The 24,444-nt window shown below is 40.4% G+C and overlaps 4 protein-coding genes and 1 long non-coding RNA gene across 5 annotated transcripts; 1 reads left to right on the top strand and 4 right to left on the bottom strand.

Moving 5' to 3' along the window:
- Positions 1–173: 173 nt before the first annotated feature.
- On the bottom strand, positions 174–7,361 carry LOC126921264 (uncharacterized). The gene is made up of 2 exons (XM_050732724.1): positions 7,109–7,361; positions 174–1,221 (listed from the first exon to the last, which is right to left on the bottom strand). The coding sequence occupies exons 1-2, from the start codon at positions 7,224–7,226 to the stop codon at positions 878–880; spliced, it is 462 nt and encodes a 153-aa protein (XP_050588681.1). The 5' UTR covers positions 7,227–7,361; the 3' UTR covers positions 174–877.
- LOC126921269 (uncharacterized) lies at positions 2,611–3,538 on the top strand. The gene is made up of 4 exons (XR_007712270.1): positions 2,611–2,719; positions 2,811–3,010; positions 3,226–3,303; positions 3,406–3,538. It is a non-coding gene; the product is annotated as an uncharacterized LOC126921269 (long non-coding RNA).
- Positions 7,362–7,504: 143 nt separating the features above from the next.
- Positions 7,505–19,090, bottom strand: LOC126921292 (ice-structuring glycoprotein-like). Its single transcript, XM_050732748.1, has 6 exons — positions 17,607–19,090; positions 14,971–15,919; positions 13,517–13,686; positions 12,345–13,423; positions 9,484–10,658; positions 7,505–9,418 (listed from the first exon to the last, which is right to left on the bottom strand). The coding sequence occupies exons 1-6, from the start codon at positions 18,586–18,588 to the stop codon at positions 9,358–9,360; spliced, it is 4,416 nt and encodes a 1,471-aa protein (XP_050588705.1). The 5' UTR covers positions 18,589–19,090; the 3' UTR covers positions 7,505–9,357.
- LOC126921257 (antifreeze protein Maxi-like) lies at positions 14,735–15,905 on the bottom strand. The gene has a single exon (XM_050732712.1). It carries the CDS (start codon positions 15,861–15,863, stop codon positions 14,946–14,948), a length of 918 nt encoding a protein of 305 aa, XP_050588669.1. The 5' UTR covers positions 15,864–15,905; the 3' UTR covers positions 14,735–14,945.
- A 456-nt stretch (positions 19,091–19,546) lies between the features above and the next one.
- Positions 19,547–24,409, bottom strand: LOC126921243 (nuclease SbcCD subunit C-like). The gene has a single exon (XM_050732649.1). The coding sequence runs from the start codon at positions 21,553–21,555 to the stop codon at positions 19,828–19,830; it is 1,728 nt and encodes a 575-aa protein (XP_050588606.1). The 5' UTR covers positions 21,556–24,409; the 3' UTR covers positions 19,547–19,827.
- Between the last annotated feature and the right edge of the window lie 35 nt (positions 24,410–24,444).

Below are 24,444 nucleotides of genomic sequence, written 5' to 3'. Positions count from 1 at the left end.
ACTTCAATGATAATAAGATAAAGATTTCCCAAACACTTGGTAAAACAATTTTTTTCTTAAAAAATTTAAAAGTTAAGCAAATATTATGCACATTAATTTATATTAGGAAAGTAGTTACGGTATATTGTATTCACTATTGTCGGAAGTACGGGATAAAAAGTACACAGTGTATGTAGTATTGAATTAAATAAGTATTAATTTAATCACATATAATTACAGTCACACATGTTTTTACATTACATACGCAAGACTTTCTACTTTTGGAGAAAAAGAAAGAATTAATTTTTTATGTGACAATTATTGTTTGGAGAAGGGAATAACAAAACGGCTATAGGAGCATCTAAGTCTCGACTTCCGGGACTAGGAGACTGAAGAAACTCAATATTTTCGAACAGATTCCGAAACGCTGATATTACTTGTACATCCTCGTTTATCAATGATAATGTTAACAATACGCTTACTTTTATCTAAGCTATGTATGTTTTGCTATTTTTTGATAAGTTCTTCGAGTTAATTCCTGAATTATATACAATGTATAATTTTAGTCTCGCATTAAGTTAAGTCGAATTGCGTTGAAGGGTAACAAGATGTTGCAGTAAACCGCCTTCTCATGATGAAACAACGGGTATCGATGCGCGACGTTAAAAGTAATACATATTCTTTTCGCTTTAAGTAAAGACGTTACCGTTCTTTTCGACAAAAAATTCTCAGCTAAAATTATTTTTTCCTGTTTCAGTTATTAAAAACAGTTATCTCAGAATACGATAACAGATCTTCGACTTCTACTTTTTAATCGACCGTTCAATTTATTGTAGTTTATAAAAGTCACGACCTGCATTTTTTCGTTTCTCTGAAATTTTTTTTTTCAATTTAGAATTTAAGCCTTCGCCGGAGTCGCTTCCGGGGTTTTCTCGGTCTCTACGATTTCCGTGGGTGGAGGCAAAGTCGGAATTTCCGGATATTCGAGTTTCGCTCCTTCTTCGCATTCGAAAATGGGACAGCAGTCTGGGAACGTGGCAGTCTTGTTAGTTTTGTCTGAGAGTTTGCATTTCGGGTTAGCCTTCGGCAGCGGTCCACAGTCTTCAACGAGTTCGAAGAGGCGACCAGAGTTATCGTCGGCTGGCACGCAAGTGGAACGGCCGCAGAATGGTGTCAAATCCCAGGATTTCGTTGGCTCGATGGTAGCGCATCTTGTTGAGGCGAAGCACATACCGGGGAAATCTAAAAAAAAAAAGAGTTAGATAGAACTATATAATTTATATCACAAAATTAATCTTTGGCAGTAAGAAATTAAAGTTTCGAATTTGATAATTCTTATCAAGATATTATTATAACATTCGTATAAAGTTTTTGCATAAAATTAAATTCTTTCTAATTCTCTATGGTTTGTTATAATGTTATATCATAAGTAATTGAACGAGTAATCGAATATCGTAACAACTAGACAATCGCCAATATTTTTGCGGAATACAAGTTTCTGAATTACATAAAATATATTACATAAAGAAGATATCGGATTGATATGTTGCATTAACTAGAACACTAGATTTGATTACGTAACGGAACAGTCTTTTATGCAATAAAACGTAGCAAATGGTAGCCTTTCTTTGTGGAGAAAGGAATCCATATCGTTTAATTTACTAGGAATAACCGGAATCTTCTACCCGGAAGGTATTGCGTATTTAGAACTGGATTTTTCAGCAAGTAAAAAACAAGAAGCGATTAATCGTAGACTTTTTAATAAATATCTTTATCAAATATCAAATTATTTCCGCGATTGCTAAAAAAAAAAAAAAAAAAGAAATAGAAGAAAAAATATACATGCCATTCAACATAGCTTTTTTTTAAAAAGAGGCAAACCTATATAAATGCAGTAAAAAATTTTTTATATTTATATAATTTCTTCAAGACGTTTTAAATTCCAAATGAATCATCAGCGGATTTTCACCAACTGTGACGTAAAAGTAAAATCTCATTCTATAAGAGCAACGACTTGTACAGGTTGTGATTCTTCGACAGAATGCATTGGTACCGTGCACGATGCGTGGACGTGCTGCATTATCTGATTACACGCACACCTGTGAAAGGTTTCATTACTTTCTAACATTAAGCCATTTTTAACGTCTCGTCGCGCCTTCTAAGTTTATACAGACACACACGCGCACGGTATTCCATTATAATGCGTCTTGATCGATCGTAGATAGATGACAGAGGAGTTTCATTGGTGCCGATCGAGCTAGAAACTTCAAGGAGAAATACTTTCGCTGTCACACCGTGTTACCACTTGTGTAATTATCGCAAACTCTGACTAAGCCGATTGCCATACTTTTTTACTTCTTTCTTTTTTCTATTATAGAGTTGCCTGGAGTTAACGAGAAAAGTGAATCGTTTGAAATGATTAGAAGATGATTGAATAGAAAGCTTTTATCGCTTGGCAAGATTAAGATAAAAATTGTTTAAAGCAATTAAAAAATTACTGAAGTATCTGTCACTTAGGGGGTAAAGTATAAGTCGTTGTTCTTCACGTATTTGTGCATTGATATTTGTGTATTTCAGATCTATAGAAGGGACCATAATGGCAGAAATAAAAGAAAATTTTATTCGAAAAAATTATTCAAAAGCTATTTAGCGTTCTTTCCTTTTTAACGATTCAACCTTTTAAACATTACGCAATATGAATGACTAATTAATTATGAAAGGAAGACACAAAAAATAACAAGTATGTCGCTCAATCATGAGTCGCTTGTTACCTTTTAGGAATAAGATTTATTTGAATAATGACGTGTCTGTTATCGTTTTCTCAATGCCAGTTTCGTTACGTCGAAGACATAAAACGATGGGCGTTCACGCCAACGCTAAAAGTGCGGTGGTATACGGCACCAGCTCTTGCGGGCCACCTGGATCATAAGAAAGTGATTCGGGAGCCTTTATTCTAAATGATCGGATGTGCAATGGAATATTCGAAATCGAGAAACATTTTGACTCGATATCGATGAGATACAGATACAAGGTTTTTTCTTCTAATATTTTTAAACACCACAATCCATCTTTCATGCAAACTTCATACGGGGAATTAAGTGCTTAGCAAAATTATAATCATATAATAAAGCTCATAATTTCCAATCATCAAAATGACATATCATTGATTTATTTGAAAGTAAAGCTAAATGTAAAATTTAATTCTTAATGATCCAATTGATGGGCGATAGCCAATATGGAATCCAGAGTCATCGTTGCAACGTGAATTTGAAATTCCGTATACATGTGTACAACTGCATACAGTACAATTGTTGCGAAAATAAAGTGAGTATGTGAGCAGTTTCACTTTCCTTTCTATATGGAACATACATGATCTTAAAAAATGTTATTGAATGTGATTTAAGCTAATTAATAGAAGGATAGCAGATTTGAAGGAAATAGAAGCGTGCTATTCATACGCTAACTGAGAAAAGTAACTCGAAAAGAGAAAGGGATGATGAAGTCGACTTCATGGTTTGCTGTGCAATTTTGTTAATAACATTGTAAAATTGCTGGCTACGGAAAAACTTTAATCTGATGCCATTCACATGGTAAAAGGCAACAATTTCGACCGGTAAATTGGTAAAAATCGTAGGCTTTTTATCGCCATCATTGAGTTGAATGCATTGATCTGGAAGGAGTTATAACATACAAACATGGTGCAAATTAATTTGTAATTTTCATGGAAAGAGCTCTGGTCTCGTCACTTCTAAAGCGAGCCATTTAAGGAAGAGGTATAAAGAATGATTTATAGTAGACATTCTTAGACTTTCACCGACATTAAAGATTCATCTGTCTGCAAGGGTCGACTTTCATGCTCGTAGGAGTAACGTTACGTTCACTCACTTTGTTTTTTTCGTCGCGGTTGGCTACGTTTCCGTCTGTTAACGCTTTTTATGGCTCGTGGATCATCAGTGACCCATGATATTTTAGATAGAAATAGAACTTTCATTGAACGGACAAATATGTTCTTCGTTATACTCAAGTAAGATAGATGAGCGGAAAGATCAACGTATCAGATGTATTAAAATGTTTACTTAGAGAACCTTACATAGTGTGTATAGTTAGAGAAAACTAATGATATGAAACGTGTTAAGATCTACCCAATTATGTATTTGTCATCTTGAAATGAAATTACTTTACAATTTTACTTAATAATTATTTAAATCTAAGCACGTTTTATTGCGCTCATAATGTAGTATTCTCGCATATATTAGTTTATAATCGTATATAACATAATAGCTTGTCAATTTCAATAACGCTAATTAAATAGGAACTTGAGATAGAGATAATCATAGCTCCTGTCGCTTGGTTGTCCGATCAATAAATCTGCTATCTGACATTTCAATAAACACGCGATATTCTCACGAAATAACACGTTATCTATTGTATGGTTAATCAATGATGCATGTCGCGTTTAGAAAATTAGTCACTCGTCACAGGCTACGATCACGAATTGCACGTCGGGAGAATAATCGAAGGGTAACGATCTCCCGGTTGGAAAGTCGCGAAGCTAAGGGGAACAACGGAGTGCAATCAGCCTCTTTCTTTACGAATTTTCATTCTGGCCCCGCTTTCGTCGCCGATGACCCAACCCAAGACCTACTTTCTGTAATCATCCTGTTTCGAAACGGGTACACTTCCAATGTTCGTGACTGTGTAAAACTTAACTTCAATGGGAACACGCGCACCTGCACTTAAATAGACATCATTTCTCGTTTTTTATATTTCGATGTATTCATTTTGTCATGCATAATAATATTTAGTACGTGCACAAATTCTGTAAAGAAATTTATAATACTCTGTAAAGGCTCTCCTGTTCACGAAAAGTACAATATTTATTGTATCGCATGTTTCAAAAAATTCATACGGTAATGGTAAAAAATATATCTCACATTTGTCATATCTTTTTTTACAGATTACAAATTTTCGTTCGCATTATTTTCGTGTCATTCTGCATACCTATTGGCAAACCAGTCGTGCATAGAATGTGATTATGAAATGGAGTAAACAATCGTCTAGCTGTCTTCTACTGAAAATTTCATAATTTCACCCAATTTCATTATCTTTGTTTCGATAGGATATAAATAAAATGAATGTTCTTAATGCGTAAATGACGTTCAAGACATCGTACATAAACGTACCTACGACGACACCATGTTCAGCATTCGCCGCTAGCAACTCATCAGCAATTCGATTATTCATCGGAATCTAGGTCTGGAGCGAAAAATACGGAGTAACCAGGCCACAGTCTGTGAATCAGCAAGACGCTATCTCCAGATTGTTCTTAGATCCTTTTCAACGATCTCTAATTATAGATTATTGGAACGATCAGCAAACGAGGAGAATCAAGGACTATGTTCTGCATCACTAACGATTACTGTCAATAAATGGTCCAGACTCGTGACTTCACGGAAGATTTCTGTGTGATAAGCTTGCTTCCTATTCGATTTGTATGGATACTGTGTTCTTGAAACGTCGTTATGTTTATGTATGTCTTATGTTTGCCTAGCTATACGCTACTAATGTTTTTACCTTTGAAGAATTACAATTCGCACCTCATGGACACGATATGCGAAAAATTGACTTTGCTGCGGTAAATAGGGTAGCAATTAATTATAAAAAGACAACATTATTCCAATAAGAGATTAAAAAGTGGAAAGTAGTTTTTGTAGAAGGTATCTTACGGTGAACGGTAGGTGAAGTCAAAGCTTATCCGAACACGTATACCCCATATAAAGAAAAGGCTGGAGGGCAGGTTGCGGGATCGATCGAAGAAGAAGAAACGAGTCTTCGCAGCACGAAGACTTTCACACGATGATGGTCTTGTTATTGTTTCCTATTCTTTTGTTCGTGTAAGTGCGTTATTCACCTAAATTGTCACATGACTGTGAATCTACAAATCTATGAAAACGCTTATTTTCTCGATCAATCTTTTTCTTATTTTTTTAAACGAGGAAAAACGTACATCTATCCGTCTCTGTTTGTACTGTTGCAAACATGTCACGACATGGTGAATAATACGAGAGGACAAAATGGTAACGACAATGGTAGGGTGAAAAGAGCGTGGTTTCAAGGACCTGATTCCTCTATCGCGAATGGAAAGTTGAAGAAACAGGAATTGTCAAATGAAACTGTGATTTATGCCCATTTCTGCAAACTCGTTGGTATGGTCGCTTCATTTGCAATTCTGGGAATGGTTTTCAAGTCGAACGACTGACGATCCAAGGCAAAGGATGGAGAAAATGTCGAACAATTAACAAGATACGTTTACGCGGTTTCCGATTTTCTCTGCTGATCAGTTTGCTCTTCAAAAGTAATACTGATTCTTAGGCACACGTTATGAATGTGTGTGTTTTTTAAAGTATTTTCTAAGTGATTTCAGTTTTGGCAAAATGATAAAAATCGTTTTACTTTCGTGTCACGTATGTACCGGGTCACGTCTGTCGTTTTAAAGAACCGCCACACCGTCATCCTGACATACGTTTCTAGGTAAGAATAATACTGTTTGTGGTAGCACGATTGGATGTTGTTAATGCAGAGGAAAAAAGGGAAAAGAATTTATTCGAGTAAAATCGATTGATTTGACAAAATTATCGTGGATAGTATTCTATTTCTACAATTTTTATTAAAATTGTAACGGCAAACATGTGATAGTTTTTGTGTACTTTAGTTTCTAAACTACTTTAAATTGTGACGTCGTGTAGAAAATGTTTTACCTTCACAGTATGGCGCAGTTTGCTGTAGTTTTGGAACAGCAGACATACAGAAATATGTTATGTTTCATGAGATTCATTATAAAAAATTTTACCTACATTGCTTAATCACCATTTAAATATGTTTAAAAATTTTAGAACTATCTTTCAGTATCTGGCATAGTTTAATTAGCTTCGTTAGAATTGGCGACCAAATCCATTTACCAGGCTTTCCTAAACGCCTGACAAAAAACATTAGACATTGGTACCACGATATTATATCATATTTCTATGTGCGCGAGAGAGATCTAGGTATACATATTGCAAGGAACTACATAAACCTTTCAAATTCCAGAAATGTTCATGAAGAAAGAAAGAAAAATAGAAAGACTCACCGCGAAGAACGTCAGCAGGTATGAGTCTTCTAAACGTTTTAGGACGTTCTTCCTCCTTCTTCTCCTCGGCGGCGAAAACGATCGCTGCGACAAGCAACAGGACCGGGACGAGCTTCATGATCTCGACGATGACACGGACAGAGAGAGAGGAAGGAGAGAGCAGACCCAGCGTACCTCTGAAGAGGAAAGAAAAAAAAGGATCTTCGTGTACTCTGATTAAGACTGGTTGGGTCCGATTCTCGTGCCGGCATTTTATAGCTGTTCATGGGGCGGGGTCCTGTCGTCCCCACCAAACATTTATAGTCTCTCACCTCTTGAACCACCAGTCACCAAAGAATCGTTCGCGTCCCCCGATGCTCGATCGTGTGAGCTCCTCGTTCCTTGACGACGGACGCGCATGTATTCACCTAATCGGTACATGAAGTGTACGATATTATACATATATACTTTGCTCTCACACCATCGAAATATGTAAATCGAATCAAATCCACGACCAATGTATTCCACTTGAGAGCGGTACATATGACAAAGTGGGTTACCATTTGGTTTACGGATCTTTCATCTTTTTTCTTCTCGTTTCCTTTTTGATTTTGTTATACCAAGTTTCTTGAGTCGCTACTTTTATTCATTCATTAGTGGTGATCAAAGAATCCTTGATTCGATTAATTAGGAGAGAGTCCCAAAAGTATTCGTGATCTCTTAATTAATGCATCTATACGATTGATATCTCCATAGGAGAATAAAGATTTAATAAAGATACGCGCTATATTAGTTAAGTCTTTCACTGGCATAAATATTATGAAGAAATAACGATGTAATATATTAAGAATAATTAGTTTAACGAACGTTACTAAAAGTTGGAAGAATACTTCTGTAACCAATTGTACTTTCAATAGATCGTCGATAGCTAATGTATTAATTAGAGCTCTATGGATATTTGATTCAAGTTTTCTATCGTAATTTTAGCATAAGGTACAAATCGAAGTAAAATTTTACATGAATCCAAATTCGTGACAAAGTATATTATATTCAGTTCGGTGAGCATCAATTTTACAACGTCGAACAAAGGGGACTAACAACTTGTTCGTGATCGGGTCACGTGTCGCGAAATCGTCATTGTATTCGAGGAAAAGAGGCTGGGGCTAACCCGTTCTCCTTTCGTTCGCCGGTTTCGTCGTTCTACCACGCACGATGCGCTCTCTTGGAGGCTGAAACAGTCGAATCTTTCACAAAACATCGCTTACCACATCACGAGTTTGCCATTATAAAAACTTGTAAAAGCGTATCGCATATACTTACTCGATGGTAATTGCCAAGCGATTAGGATGCACGCGTGCCCGTTTCGTAGGGTTGATGCAGAAATTTCGACGGCGATGTTTCGTGTCTGTTAAACTATATTCTTTTTAACCAACTTTCGCTGTTTCATTACAGTATCTTGTGGCCAATTAAAGAAGCGGCGTTCTCTCGAGAGTACCACTGTCGTGTAAGAAAACAATAATAACGGGTCATAGAGTTTCTTCCGGGCCATTTGAGCCAACAAGTAGGAAGCTAATCGGGCCTGGGTACCTTATGGTTAATAGCGTTTACGTAACAACCGTACGCAATATAGAAATTACGATCGAACTTTAAAAAAATGGGGCTGATAATACCGTTTCTTTAACGTTCGCCAGTTACCACGAACTTGCTCTGTGTGCGATAAATTTATTAACCGCGCAATCGCGTTTTATCATTCTGTTATGCATAATTAACGAGCTGAAATTATGAAAAGGTGATCGCAAAGTAAAATCGCGCGATATCACGGAGGAAAGTAAAGAAGAAAGGGAAAGTTGCCTAGTGGCATCGTTCTTCCGAGTGAAGAGACTGTAACCTTCTGAATCATCGATCTCGGAACAAGTTCGTGGTATTTCAAGCGTTAGAGATCCTGTCGTATACCATGAATGTCATTTCTGTAAACAGGTACGTGTTCAGACTTATATCGAAATACACGACGCTCAACCATTCCTTGAGAATAATTTTTGATGATGTTGATATTATAAATAACATTACAGGGATTCCACGAGGTTGTTCTAACATACGTTTAACGTTTATTAATTTCTACGCTATCATGGATGCCTAACGATGGTGAGGCAAGGAACAAAGAAAAAGGTATATGCCAGGAAGAAGAGTGAAATTTTTGCTCATTTGCTAGAACAATTTAATAATGTCATCCGTACAATTTCGATTCGCATTTACTAAACTGGTGTCTCTAATCATCTCCTTTGCTTCTGCTCTATTCTAGAATATACTCTGCTTGAAGATGTTGAACCTCTCCTGCGGAAATGTTCCTGTATTGCCGTCCTTAGCTAGATCTCTTCAAGTACCTCGTCCCTACTTACTTCACTGACCATTCTTCGGTGATTTCCTTCTTCGGTGAGGAAAGACGTATCAACGGAGGTATCTTAAGCTCTCCTGCCAATGCACTAGCTTCGGCGGATGCCTCTGAAGTCGCCGCAGCGGCGGATGCAGAAGCTTGCGCTTCCGCGGCAGCGGAGGCGGCTGCTTGTGCTACACCAGCGGCGTTCTCCGCTTGTGCCGAGGCTCCTTCTTCCGCCTCAGCAATGGCGTTCACTGCGGTCGCACGAGACGCGGCTGCGTCTGCGACTGCTCTGGCTTTTGCGGCCGCAACGGCGGCAGCTGCTGCATCTGCTTCCGTTTTCACCGCAGTTTCGGCAACTTTAAGGGCGAGTTGTGTTGCCTTGGCAGCAGCGGCGGCTTTAGCCTGGGCTTCGGCGGCGGCTGCAGCCTCAGCTTGCGCCAGCTCGTTCGATTTTTCCGCTTGGAGAGCAGCACGGGTATTCGCAGCAGCGGCGGTCGATGCGAGCGCTTCCGCCTTTGCGGAGGCAGCCCTGGCCAAGGCCACGGCCGACTCAGCTTCCTCAGCAGCTTCTGCGGCCTCTAAGCTAGCCTTCGTCGCGGCTGCTGCGGCGGCAGCCGCTTTTCCTTGTGCTGCAGCTGCAGCAGCAACCAACGCAGCAGCACTGTTGCTGGATTCACCTGCATTCGCGGCAGCTGCCGCTGCTGATTTTGCTTGCGCGGCGGCGGCTGCTTGTGCCTCTGCTGCAGCTTGTCCCGCGCCAAGGGTAGTTGCAATAGCCTCCCCAGAGGCCGCCGCTACTTCCGACGCCCCGGTTCCTAGTTTCTTTCCAGTGATAGCTTCGCCCTTTAGTATGAGCTCGTCCTTCGTTGTCAGGCTCGCTATCTCGGCTTCTGACGTCAATGCCTCGCTTTTTGACGCCAATGCCTCGCTTTCTGAAGCCAATGTCTCACTTCCTGTCACCAATGTCTGGCTTCCTGATACCAACGTCTCAATCTCTGAAGACGATGACGTTTCGGTCTTGACCTTCCCTAGTTGCGCATTGGCAATGAGTGGTTTGCCTGCGCTGGCCAGACCCCAAACCAGCAGGGACACCGCGAGTATCGATGGAATCTTCATCTTCGAGGCTGCTTCGCAAGATTGATGCCGATTGGGACACGATTTGCCCGTTTTATACGGCCATTGGCAATTGTGAAAACATCGTTGTTATTACGCGAAATGTTGTTTCATGGGTTTCTAAATATTTCTTTATCTTTTCTCGTCGATATCTTTATTGGTAGAACCGGAGTTTATTTAGGTGGATTCGAGTCTGAAATATAGCGTTTGTTTCCTTTCCGGGCTGGTTCGGCGTTGTTCGAATTGTTGCAAAATTTTGGCGGCGAACATTTATTATTTCAATTGTACCGAATAACCCAAAAGTAAAGTAACTGCTTTCGGAACCCGTGTTTTGGAAAAAAACAAAGGTTTGGGAATTTTATCGGTATTTCAATTATTCTGCCTCAAGTATTTGTCACATTTAAAATTATGAAAAATATTATATACATGTTTATATCTTCTAGCGTGAAATGTTGCTTTTAACATAGAATGCAAATGTCGTCATTGACATTGAACACTTTTACTAAGATAGCATGCATTTCACCTTTTCAAGATGTATTCGTGCTTTCTCTTAATTAAAGGTGATTCTGGATATTCACCGTGCCTATGCTGAGTGCTTAGTATTCTTCATTAATTCGAAATGTTATTTTCTTATTTGCTACTTTCTCAAGCCTATCATTTAATGATTCAATGTTCCAATATTTCATCGAATCCTGTAGCACAAATGTTTAAATCAGTTGTTATTTGACTATTATTATTTGCTGCTGTGATTTAGACATTTAAATATTTTTAGTGTAGCTTATATTTTTCAATATTTAGATACGAAAGTAGTGACAGCAAAATAAAAAATTACAAAGACGGCAATTGAGGAAGGTAAAGGCAAATGAAAATAAATTTATTTATTACATTCATAGTTTACAAATATATTCGATTAAAATAGCATGCTTCACGTAATTATTAAATACTGTAGGTGCTATAAAAGATAAGCTAATCTCTTATCTGCTTTCCAATGTATGCATTAAACAATCACTATTTCGTTTCGCATAATTATTCAGTTGTAGTCGATAATCCAATATTTATCGACCAATGTAGTCGTGCATGATTAAGTAATTAGACACCAATTTTAAAGTACATAAATTTAAATAAGTTAATTAAAGTTTGCATATTTTTGTGATAATTTATACTCTTATATTTAGTAAGTGTTATTTATTAATTTACTAATTGTAAATACTTATTGTTTTAATCTAGATTAATTTAATACAACCGGCCTGATCTAAGACAACTGTATTTAACGTATATTTTATGTAGTCGAATTCTACACACACATATGTATTATATGTTCAAAATACAAGCTATTTTGTCGTATTCTACGTTAGAAACATTTATCAAATATACAAGATTATGAGAAGACATTTATTAATTGTTTAAACTTTCAGATATTAGAAATCACAGGCTGCTCTATCGTCGCCGACATCCAACATCTTAAAGCCAAGCCAGCATGACTTCAACTCATCAATCTCACGAAAGGTTCTATGGGAGATCCATCTATCAAAAAGGATTGGAGAAAAGGAAGACAACGAAAATCATCAAGAAAATACATATTTGCTAAAACAGTGGACCTTTATTATCACGTAGGTAAGCTCACTTCGACAATGTTACTCTTAATTTTTATCGACTCCGTCTGTCGTTCATTAATCATATTCAAATAATTTTCTATCGTGTTCAATCAGAAATTTCTCAAAATCGTCTAAGAAAGACTTCCTCTTGTCCCCTTCAGATATCCCTTCATTTCTTGTCCTTTTCTGAAGCACCTAAGCCGGCACTAGCTTCAGCTAAGGCTTTAACTTCTGCGGCTGCCTGAGCTGCGGCACCAGCGTCCCGTGCAAGTCCTATAATAGCTCCATCTCCGACAGCTGCGGCTGCGGTGGCCTTCGCTGAGGCGGAAGCTTCCAGTTGTGCGGTACGCGAGTTCTCGCTAGCCCAGTTGGCGGATCCCTCGGTGGCTGCTGTACCTGCGATCCGCGAAGCGGATTGTGCCTCCGCTGCAGCGGCAGCTTCTGCGCTGCTAGTGTCAGCGGCCAACACGGCGGCCTTACTAGTAGCGGCAGCGGTGCTTTCTGAAGAAGCGGTGGCCTTTGCTTCTATAGCGGCTGCAGCAGCGGCGGTTTGGGCGGCCAGTGCGGCGGACCATTTCGATTGCGCGGCGGATTGTTCCGCTCTGAGGGTGGCACCTGCTTCAGCAGCGGCTGAGGTGGCGACACGTTTCTCCAGATCGCTGGAGATGTCTTGGGCGGTCGTGGCTGCTCTGGAGGAGGCCTGGGCGCGTTCTAGCGCGGATACGGCTGCGGCAGCCGCGGCGTCCGCGCGAGCAGAGGCAGCTTGTTGCTCAGATTGAGTTTTCAACGCTATCAAAGCCTTCTCCTGTGCCAGCAACTGTGCCTGCGTTGCTTCCTTTACAGCGGCAGCAGCTTTGGCTGAAGCAGCAGCAGACGCTGCCGACGCACGCAAGAAAGCCTCAGCGAGGGCCAAGGCAGAAGCTTTCACTTTGGCGGATGCCTTAGCCTCTGCGGCTGCAGTTGCCTTGGTACTAGCCAGAGCCGCAGCTGTGCTCTCGCCGAGTTTCGGTGCGCCGTTCTCCTTTCGCTTCGCACTAGTCTCCACGTTCTTCAATAGGAGCTGCTCCACGAGGACAGACTCCTGCTTGGGGGCACCGAGTTCCACGCTACCTGCGTGCACCAGGCCCCATGTGAGCAGGCACGTGACGAAAATCGCTGGGATCTGCATGGTCGACGGAACTTTGCCGATTGATGCCGATTCTTCCGGCACGCGCCAGTTATATACCGGGGGTTGCAGTTGTACAAATAGTTAGGGCAAGCGTAGGGACTATGCAGTTGTGTAAATGCAGGAAGATGTTGTTGCGATTGTCATCGTTACTCGCTGTTTCGCTTTGTTATTCTCACCTTGATGAAGTTGTAGCTTATTTTTTCGGGCCCAGGTAGTGTTTACAGGTGTGCTTTGCTTTGCCTGGTGAGGAACACGTGTAATTTTTGTTGCTCCAGCAGAGTTTTGTATAAAAAGCAAATGTTTGGTGAAATAATAAAAGAATATGGTTGTCTGTTGTTCTATCGTACTTGAAGACAAATTTTGGGATTCAATGTTCAATATTATTTATCGACAATGTATATATTTTGAATTTTGGGGTATTAAAGCGTATTGTATACACAAGATAATTTAATTTGGTAGCTTATCAATGAAAGTAATTTTTAAATCCAATAGAGACATTTCTTTCGAAATTACGTCAGTAGCCATATGCTCATAAGATCTTGAACAGTACTTTAAAATTAGCATAGTAAATTAGCTATGACAGACTAAAACAGTTTGAAACGTCTTATAGTTTAGACTTGTTCAGTTTAGACTTGTTTTAATATTTTGATGTATAGATCAACAATTGCAATAATTATTATTATAAGTAGTATATACTTGTATCTACATGTCGTGTACATTTTTATACATTCATCTTATACATTTTATACACATTTATTTCAAAAAGTATATCGAGGGTAAAAGTCTAATCTAGCTTTAATTAGTCAATTAATTAAGTTAATTAATTAATCAAACCGACATCAATAGGATTATTTCTGTATAAAGTAACATAGTAGTTTATTATTCATTTTTTAAACATTTTATTTATATCTTTCTATTTTTACATCTTCTCTTGAACAACAGTGACATGTTACAAATAATGTCTTAAATTCCTTGGGAAAATAAGATACGTAAGATAAAATACGTAAGATCGTATTCTTCGCAGTCTTGTTTCATATAAAAATTAAAAAATTCGATGGAACGAATCCATCCATTGTGAATTTGGTGTAGAATTTAAAAAAATTATGCGAGGAAAGTCTTTGTTTTCACCATGTTCAAATGTAATTACGTGATAATTATCGTTCAAACTTCCTCATATACTTATGTAATACATATATTATGAAACTACGTTAAATTGTTTCATCGTATTTAATTAATTTCTTTCAAACAATAGGGTTTATGAAAAACTAATCAAAGAAGAAAGATTCAGATACTTCTATTATATAGCGTTTCATTGTAATATAAAACAAATGAAAGAGAATCAAAATATAGGAGGAGAACTTGTAATCAGGGAAGGAAGAAAGCATTCGCAAAGATTTCGGGTTGCTACGACAATTTATTTCCACTAAAACAATACACGGACGAATCTCAGTTGTGCTAATCATTATCTGCCTTCATATAATTCTGCCAGTAGTCATCATGTTTAACCAAATTATCAAAGATAGTCGCGTTTGTCCATTCGACAGTGTCTTTCGTTTCTTGACCTTTGCTCTGGCTTAACCATTTACCAATTGTCTTGTCTCTCGTTTAATCGATCTTCGCTAAACGTAACTTTTTCTCGTTGATGACATTCTTCGCCCAACTGGTAGCTTTGGTCGCGGCTTCGGCTTCCGCGGCAGAGACGGCTTCCGCCGTGACCAGCAGAGTTTCAGCCTGTGCTACAGCGGAGGCTTCCGCGTTAGCTGCTTGAGACTGCAACTGAACGGCTGTGGCAGCTTGAGCGGTAGCGGTTGCCTGTGCGCTCTGCGACTGGTCGACGGCGACTCTGGCCTTAGCCAGTGCTACTTCCGCTTCGGCTGCGAGTTTAGTGGCCTCGGATTCGGCGCTGGCCGCTAGTCTAGCCTTAGCTAAGAAACCGGCGGCCGCTTTCTTGGCGAGTTCCGCCTTAACCTGGGCTTCGGCTGCGGCTTTTGCTTCAGCTGCCGAAGCTTTCTTGGCGATGTTTGCTTCGGCGTTGGCCCTCACCTGGGCTTCGGCAGAAGCCTCAGAGGCGGATGCAGAAGCTTTGGCAGCTGCGCTAGCTGCGGCCGTCAATTGCGCCGCCCTCACCGTCGCTGACACGGCAGCTTCGCTGGACCCAGCCGCGGCTGTCAACAACTTGCTGGCTAATTCGCTCGCTTTGATAGCTTCTTCACGCTTGGCGATAGCGATGGCAATCGCAGCGGCCGCTCCAGCTTCCGCGGCCTCTGTGTCTTTGGCCTGCTTGGTCGCAGCAGCGGCTGCAGCCCGCGCGGCTGCATTCAACTCTGTTCTCAGACCCACATTCTGCGATGCTCTGGCGACTTTGATCCCGTTCTCCATCGAGGCACCGAACGTGTCAGACCCATCACCGAGTAGTTCCGGTAAAGACGGGGCCTTAAGCTCCTTGTCGCGCTTCACCACGTGGCCCTCGGCCAGACCACCCCAGACCAGCAGAGACGTAACCAGTATTGCTGGAATCTTCATGTTTGACGCAGCTTCGCTGATTGATGCCAATTCCGGACAGCATTCGCGGTTATATACTGATGTCCGGACAATTGTAAAAACAGCAGGTGTTTTGCATGAAATTCACGTCTGTTCTGACGCCCCCCTAAAATATTGTTTCAACGGGTTACTGGAGGAGAGGATGTTCCGTGCTGAAGTTGCATATTATTAAGACACGTTTATTTAGGTGTAGTGATTGTTTATAGTTAAATATTTTTATCTTGCCACCTCTTGCACCTTTCGGGAGCGTTTCCTTGAAGAGTGGGAGAAGAAGGAATTTTACATTGGGGGAAAAGAACAGACACGAATTGATAGAGTTATGGTAGTTTGGTGGTCATAGTTTTAGCATCTATGTTGTTCCTCTTTTTTTGCAAATATGTGCTCTTACGAAATAGTTTAGGGTAGGCTGAAATTTTCAAAGGAGTCTTTCTTAAGCTATCGCTGAAGTATTCAAATACTTGAACGAATCCTCGAGTCTTGTTGCTCGATTAGGCAGCGAGTTAAATTACCACTGACTCAGGCTAGTTCTGCTAATAGAAATTTCGCACGTTTGCGATTTCATGTTGACAATGAATTTCTTTAATCGATATGATCAAAGTCTACAGTAGCGGAAAGCGAGTAAACATTATGAACAAATGAGCAAATAATGCGAACAATATCTTTATTCCAATAGTGACATTATTATGACAATTGGTCGCAGTAAAAGCCATTTTTTACTTATCCAGCATTGAAACAAATGTGTTGAGACGATAATATAATGTAATGAACTTAAATGTATTATGAAAATTTACAATAATGTAGGAATGGAAAATTGTGAAAGTTCAATGATACAGAACTTTGGTAAGGATTTTTTCGATTCAGTTTTAAAATAGAAATAAATCTCTTTCATAGTTTTTATTTTATTATATACATTGGACTGTGTTCTATAAGGATAATCATCTTAAAGAAAGAGGATAATACATAATACAATCATACAACGAAATCCGAAGTTCAGTTGAATAAATCATATAATTAATGTTTTTTTCTTCTTATATTAATATTATTAAATTTGTTGAAAATTTTACAGCGTTATAATGATATTATCAATAATTGTATAAGCATATAATTTCATAAAAATAGTATGCGTGTTGACGGTACTTTATAATACCGATCAACGTCATCGCTTTCATATATTTCTTGTTTTCTGTATCGACCCTGTATTTTACTAACAGTATTTAATTTACTTTTCAAAAAAATTATTTTAAAATGATCTTTAAACTGAATGACCATCATCCATGTCGACTGTTCCAATATTACATCTTATTTATTCGCTGCAAATCAACTCCACTCTAATCAGTCGAAAAAAGGTTTATAAAAATATAAAATAAAAGAAAAAGAGTTTCCTATTACTGGCAATAGTTTCTTTATTCAAATACGCCGGGCATAGTTGCAAACAGGATAGAGTACAACTTTAATTAAAAATTCCAAAGTACGAAACTAAATGAATTTATGTATCCATCTTAATTTCCCATTCCGCTAGAAAAGAGCAAAGAAGGCAACGCAAGGAATAACACCACAGACCTACGTATATGCTAAACCAATTTATTTTCATTATTACAATCTCTGTCTGACTATAGGCAACATTGATACGTGAATTTCCTCCGGAAACATCGAATACATCCTACATCGACCAAACATTATTCTCGAACGAAACGCGTTCCTTGGTACTGCATCCAGTCATCCCTTAAATTGACCATGCTTCGCTGCTCGTTTCTACCTTCACTTCACTCTCTGAGCTCGCGACCGCGACATTCTCTTCTTTCAACGCCAGCTCTGGCTCCGGAAGTTTCTTTGGCTCGATGGGAATCGCCAAGACCTCTTTGGCCACATTGATGTTAGCTCCGACAATAGCCGTTTCTGCGTTTCTGGAGCTAGCCGCAGCAGCAGCGCGTGCCTTGGCGGACGTGGAAGCGGCGACTTCCCTGCTCTTCTTGTCGAGTTCGCTGATCAGTATAGCGACTTCGCTCTTAGCTTCGGCTTCGGCGGCGCTCCTTGCGCTGCTCGTGGCGGCTTCCTTCGCGGAGTTTAACGCGGCTGCAGCGGCTCTGGCGGCTGCTTTGGCAGCGGCCGCCTTGGCGATGGCTTCTTCCGCTACTCTCTCAGCTTTCAGGGCTGCCTCGGCGGCGGCGCTGGCTGCTGCTGCTGCGCTGGCAGCGGCGGCAGCCTTGAGTTTGGCTTCTTCGGAAGCCAGAGCTTGATTCTTGGCCGTCTTTTCAGCGAGTTTCGCCTGCACGGCAGCCGATGACATCGCGGATGCGGAGGCTTTTGCGGACGCTGCAGCCTCTCTGGCATTGGAACTGGCAGATGCAGCAATGGATTCTGCCTGCAACTCGCCTTTGGCCGTAGCTGCCGCTGACTCCTCGGCTGATTTTGCTCTGGCGGCAGCTTTGGACTGCAAAGACGCCGACTGTTGGGCTAGACTGGCCGACTGGTCGGCGGAAGCGCGTGCAGCGGCCGCGGCGGCCGCTGAGGCATCTGCCTGAAGTGTGGCATCCTTCTGCGAGGCCACGGCTACCTGACCGGCACGAAGTCCGGATCTAGCGGTCACAGCGGTGGATGCGGTGGCCGACGCGCTACCCTGCACGATCTCGAGCAGAGGTGAGCTCTGGCCGGCGGACGCGAAGCCCCAAAGGTAGAGGCACGTTACGAGCAGTGCTGGAATCTTCATGTTCGACGACGCTTCGCGGATTGATACCGGCTGTGCAAGGATGGACGGATTTATAGCGCCGCGGACAATTGTGAAAATAATGGCTCGCCTGTCTGACTAAGCGAGATTAAAAATATTGTTTCAGGTTGTGCTCTGGAGTTGGTTTCCGAAATGTTTTCCTTGCAAGTTTGGAGGTGTTTGATCAAGTAGCGTTATCAGTAGAGAACACAGAACGGAAGTGTTGGACGATCGGCGAATTTAGGTAACTAAATTTTGACGATCTTCAAATGACGATTTTCGTGGTATCTTTATTCTTCGGTATCAAGGTCGCTTGTTTTCGTTGTTTTCTTATGTTTATATTGTTTCTGGTTAGGGAAATATTTAGGAGAATAAAGAATTATGTTTTAACTTTGAAATATTTAGAACCGGTATTGTTTTCTTGGACTATTTTATGTATTTTTTTATTCACTGATACAGGTGATGAATAGTGAAAAGTTATGTTATTTGAAATGTTCCAGATGTACGAATCGTGGTAAAAATAAAATTTAACTATGAAGACAGAATTAAATATATATAAAAATCGTAATCAGGGATAAAGATACGTAGATATTTTAATAATACTAATTCTTTTGCACTTTAAGTGATTATTCTAAAATGGTACGTTGGAGAATGACGTTCTTGCATTTATTTACTAATTTCATGCGTTTATTCTAATAAATTATATAACAATTCATATAATGTTCATATATTATACTGTTACATCAGTACCCAATTGTAAAATTTTTGTTCAATCGCAAAGTACGATTTAATACAGAGAAAGTATGCTATTCGAGACATAGGTAATTCTTTATTCCATACAGGCAATTGAGCTTAAGAAATCTACGTATGTTACAAGAAATCTGTATATTAAATTTTGTTTCATATTTTCGTACAAAAATACACACATATAGGTCAGCAAGTAAAATAGATTACCGCATCGTCATAGTAACACGCTTTATTGACAAAATTAAAAAATCAGAAAACATACATCAAAATATATACAATAATTTTGCTCTTTTGCTTCTATCCGTAATATATGGACTTCTATATAAATTCTATAAAAGAGAGGACGAAATCAAAGGAATTTAAAGGAGACAAAGGGAATAAAAGACAAGATCTACATTGCTACAACGTTATATTTATAACTTTTCATATTGCTCCTCTAAAGAAATCAAAATACCATCGCTCTCCTTTACATCTATCCCAACTTTTTGCTACTTCTTATATCTCTGTTATCTTTAGGTTCTTCCCATCTTCGGCGGCTGCATCCCACAATGCTACAGCCTGTTGCTCGTTAAGCTTGGTAGCGGACGAACCCAATCCTATCACAATTCCGTTCCTTACACCTTGAAGCGCACTCGCTTGAGCCGCGGTTGCAGCTTCAAGAGCAGCACTTTCAACATCTGCTCTCGCCATGGCGGCCGCCTCCTCCTTGGCCGCTGCATTCATTTTCAACAACGCGGTTTCCGCTCTAGAAATCGCAGTTGCTTGGGCTGTAGCTAGGTTGGTAGCAGCATTCAGATTACTCGCCTGTGAACTTGCCAATTGATTAGAAGCAGCAGCTGCAGCGGCAGCAGCAGTGGCAGCCGCTTCCGCGGAGGCTTTCGCCTTCGCGATCGCTTTCTCGCGTATTTCAGCTCTGTATTTCGCATAGTCCAAGGCAGCACCTTCAGCCATAGCTGCCTGGACGACTTTATGAGCTATGGCGTAAGCTTCCGTTTGCAAAGAAGCCGCAGCTCTCGAAGAAACTATAGCCTGTTCGAGGGCGGCGCTCAAAGCGCTAGCCGCGGCTCTAGCGTTGGCGGAAGCGATTGCCTGGATAACGGTGGCCTTCTGAGCCGACAAAGCCTTAAGGGCGGCGTTCGTTCGAGACATAGCCGCGATCCTGATCGATTTAGCAGCTTCTTTGGCAGCTACGCTCGCGGCTACAGAAGCTTCCACCGAGGCCTTCGCCTTTTCCTTCAGTTCTTCCGTGATTACGATTTCCTCTTCGACGTTGGTATGACTACGCGTGTCGAGGATGGAAATGAGTTTAGTCTGCAGTACGGAACGAGCTTGTTGCTCTGCCTTCGCCTGCGCCTGTGCCAGTGCAGCTTCCTCGGTACTGGCCTTAGCTATTGCTCGAGCGGAAGCCAAAGCCTTGGATTCCGACGCGGCCAATGCTTCTGCCTGTGCTCGAGCCTCTGCTTCTGCCTGAGCTTTAGCTTGCGCCTGTTTCAGGGCATTCAATTGGGACTTCAACAACTTTCGAGCTTCCGCTGCCTCCGCCTCGGCCTTCGCTCGTGCCTCCGCTTCCAACTGGACCCTAGCTTCCGCCTTAGACTTTTCTTCTTTAAGAAGCTTAATTTCCTCGCTGGAGGAACTCTGCGACTCATTGCCCACGCTGCTCCAGCTCCAGGTCTTAACCGGCCCTTTCTTCACGTACGTCTTAACAATTCGGTTCTGTTCGTCGCTGTTCGATTCCTCCTTGACGCTCTCCCAATTGGATTCGACTTTAGAACTCGATTCCTCGCTGATCTCAGCTCCGATAGATTTCTCCTTGGAAAGCGATCCATCGGCGATCAGAACTTCGCTGGAAGGTTCACTTCTTAATTTTGACGACGCTTTCTCTTCGCCGATGTCGAGTTTCTCATTCAACGCCGACAAAAGCGCTGCCGATGACGCCGCGTTTTTCGACGATGTTCGCGCGGACGAAGAGGAGAAACTCGACGCGAATGTCTCTTTGCTCGATGACGACTCTGCCTCGACTCGTTCCCCTGTCTTTCCATCGCTCTTGTACGAAAAACCGTCCAACGTAGTCGGCAGTATGTGTTCCACGTTCTCTACTTGGCCATCATTTTCCTGATTCTGTGCTTCGACACTGCTCGCGAGTACGATTTCTCGGTTTATCAACGTCCAGATGACGAAACAGGCGACGAATATCTTCATCGTCGATGGAGCGACCTGCATTGATGGACGTTTTCACGATTCGTCAATTATATACCGTGGTGAACAGTTGTGAAAACAATCCCGGTAGTTGGATGACGTATTGAAGGTATCATGCTGATTGGAAAAATAGTATCTTCCATCGGAATTTTTAATTTCACATGAAACACGTCGGTTTTTCTTTTTTCCTTTTTTTTTTTTTACTGTAGGACCATTTTCTTTCCAAGGGTTCTACTTCGAGCGTTCAATAATGATAATATTTTCATAGCTTTTTTTAATATTCGTAATTTTCGTGTTCTGTGAATTATCAAAGAATTCTTACATCGTAAGGAGTGCTTCGGACCTTCGTATTAGCTTTTAGAATTTCTTTTAGCTTTCTTTTTACGAAGGTCCCCGAAGAATGATAGGAGCTGAGAGATTTTGATATTGACCCGTCAGCGAGACTGAGCAGCAGTTCGTCGCTTGAAGAGCTCTGCAGCGGAAACCTGTACGTGTTTTATCATATACTGCCACGAAGTCTCTCACTTCCTTAAATAAAGCTCGGTGTAATAACAATGTGTGCAGACGTGTATAGTCTCCCGCCCCACTACCATATATCTTTAGTGTCGCCTTCTTTTAACACCCACACGTTGTATTTTCTTTCTTGCGTGTCGTATAAATTTCTCGACGAAGACGTCGAATAAATACAAATTTCGAAAAAGAGAATGACGTCAACGATTTCTTCTCGTAGCTGATAACGGACGTTTCTGGAAGAACTGAGAAAGATCCACAGAATTGCATTAACACCATCCTTACGAGAATCACACGCGGGAGGAACGTCTCTGTTCAAAATGATCTTCATATTTATCAGAAATTGAGGAAAAAGAGCCGTAACACTTTCAATCGTGTCACTTATATAGATCTACGTCGTTTACTTTCGATTTGGGAGTGGGAGTTCTCCTCTTCGATTTATTGAAATATTTATCGGTGGACTACGAATTTATATGCGTTTTTTGGAAAAATTTGGACAAATTTACAGACGCCAGGATGCACATAGAATACGCATAATACTCAAAAGTATATAAAACATACAAAGTAGGTGTACTGTTTGTAATACTTCAAACGGATAAAACAATTTCTTACCCATGTTGCAATGTTTTAGTCATAGTCGCAAAAAAAATGATTTTGCATATGTATCTACATATCTCTGTTTATCGCGTCAGCGACGATTCGTCAAATAAGAATTTTCGATAGATATTTGCATTTGAGGACAATTACATGCTAGACGTAGTACATGTACTCGCATTTCGTTGAAAATTTCCATTCATTTTTTAGTCTGTGATTAAGTAATAATATGTAACATTTTTTTATTAAAGAAAAAACGCATCGGCTGCCTGAGTCGCTATAGTCATCCATGGTGGTGCGAAACATTGTCGTAAATCCGGAATGTCAGGTTCAACTCGTGTTGCAACCGGTTATCTGCTGCGAGGTTTAGTAACATCGACAATGCGCTCTCAAGTATTCCAGAGAAGGTGGCTGTTGTCGAAGGTTGAGCTAAAGAATCGAACCAGATCGTATTGTTGATTACGATTTATTAAGTGGACCCCGATCACGCCTGCGGTCTCTATTGTAACATTATATCGCGAGGAAAACAAGACGACTTGCTTTGCGATCCTAAGTAATTTCGAAATCGCTCTAATTCAAATATTGCGGTAATTGTAGCAGTAGCGTATACAACGATATACAATAGAATTCGTATAAAAATTTCTATAGAAATGAGATGTCCTGTTATTTTGCTATTTCGAAACTAAGGGGAAAACTGGATTTTTATAATTTCCTTTGATATTGCGCTACGAGGAACACATAAAGGTGCTTTCGTGCCGGATATACGGATGATGTAATTGTTTTAGAGTTCCGTAACCGGATATCGTTGCATCGTAACGCATATGTGAATAACGTTCCGATCTAGTTAAATTATACCAGTGCATATATGCACAGAAATGTACAAACACCTGTCAAATCTCTCATTTCGTCGTTAATGTGCTTACATATATTCGCTTAAGTGCACGGTGCACTATCTAAGATATAGTACATATGACTAAATGTCTCGTCGGTGAAAGGGAACTTCGGTTTGGCGGATTTATAACGCATAAAATTCTAGGATTTATACGAACTTTTTGCGTCGACGATTTGCTCCATTCGGCATTATTCATACATAACGAACCGCTTATTTTTATACGGATATTTTTAACAATCGGAAACAGCAGAAGGATATTAAAGACCTTTTTTTATATTTCTACGTACGAGATACCGTATTTTTCCAAGCCTTCCATTTATTAGTAAAAGGACTTATTAAGTCACCAACAACTTATTAAAAAGAAATAACGAGTGAACGAGAAGGTTTAACGTTTTCTAAAGTTTCTAAAGTTTTCTAAATTTCTATCATTTTTTAGATATTTAGATGAAACTTCGCGATGATTGACGACCGTTGTCGACCGGAAATTGAGCTGAATCAGGATTAAGTGCAGATTTTCGCGTACTATGTGCATTCTTTAAATTTCCTAGAAATGCATAAAAATTCATAATCTGTATATTAGTATATCAGAAGTGACAATCATTTGGTCGAGGATAAACAGCGATCGACGCTCTCGTTGGCGATGGATGATTCGCTTCGTACATTAAACGGCCATATCTTATTACAGAGCACGAAGATCTTATCGTCGGCATAGAAAACTGGGACAACCGCTGCACATTATCTAGCCAAACGAGAAGCCTTCTAAAATTTTCTCGTACCGCACGGAACCTAACGTAGATATGCGTCATACGCGGTCTCCCGTCCTCGTCGTCGATCGTGAAAAGGTGAAAGCAGATAGCGTGGAATAATTCTCCAATACTCACGACTATTTTCGTTTCTTCTCTTTCCATTAGAGACGA

This window comes from Bombus affinis, chromosome 10 (genome assembly GCF_024516045.1).
Source record: "Bombus affinis isolate iyBomAffi1 chromosome 10, iyBomAffi1.2, whole genome shotgun sequence".
NCBI lineage: Eukaryota > Metazoa > Arthropoda > Insecta > Hymenoptera > Apidae > Bombus > Bombus affinis.
The sequence above is the reverse complement of the archived record's forward strand: the minus strand, read 5'-3'. Positions and strand labels throughout refer to the sequence as shown.

Bases quoted from the DNA above. Each gene is read 5' to 3' on its own strand.
- LOC126921264 (XM_050732724.1), bottom strand. From the start codon at position 7,226: ATGAAGCTCGTCCCGGTCCTGTTGCTTGTCGCAGCGATCGTTTTCGCC. The intron at 1,222-7,108 runs GTGAGTCTTTCT...TTTTTTTTTTAG, and splicing joins ACCTGCTGACGTTCTTCGCG to ATTTCCCCGGTATGTGCTTC.
- LOC126921257 (XM_050732712.1), bottom strand. From the start codon at position 15,863: ATGAAGATTCCAGCAATACTGGTTACGTCTCTGCTGGTCTGGGGTGGT.
- LOC126921292 (XM_050732748.1), bottom strand. From the start codon at position 18,588: ATGAAGATTCCAGCACTGCTCGTAACGTGCCTCTACCTTTGGGGCTTC. The intron at 13,424-13,516 runs GTGAGAATAACA...TACGCTTGCCCT, and splicing joins TAAGCTACAACTTCATCAAG to AACTATTTGTACAACTGCAA. The intron at 10,659-12,344 runs TGAAGGGATATC...TAACAACGATGT, and splicing joins CTTCAGAAAAGGACAAGAAA to TTTCACAATTGCCAATGGCC.
- LOC126921243 (XM_050732649.1), bottom strand. From the start codon at position 21,555: ATGCAGGTCGCTCCATCGACGATGAAGATATTCGTCGCCTGTTTCGTC.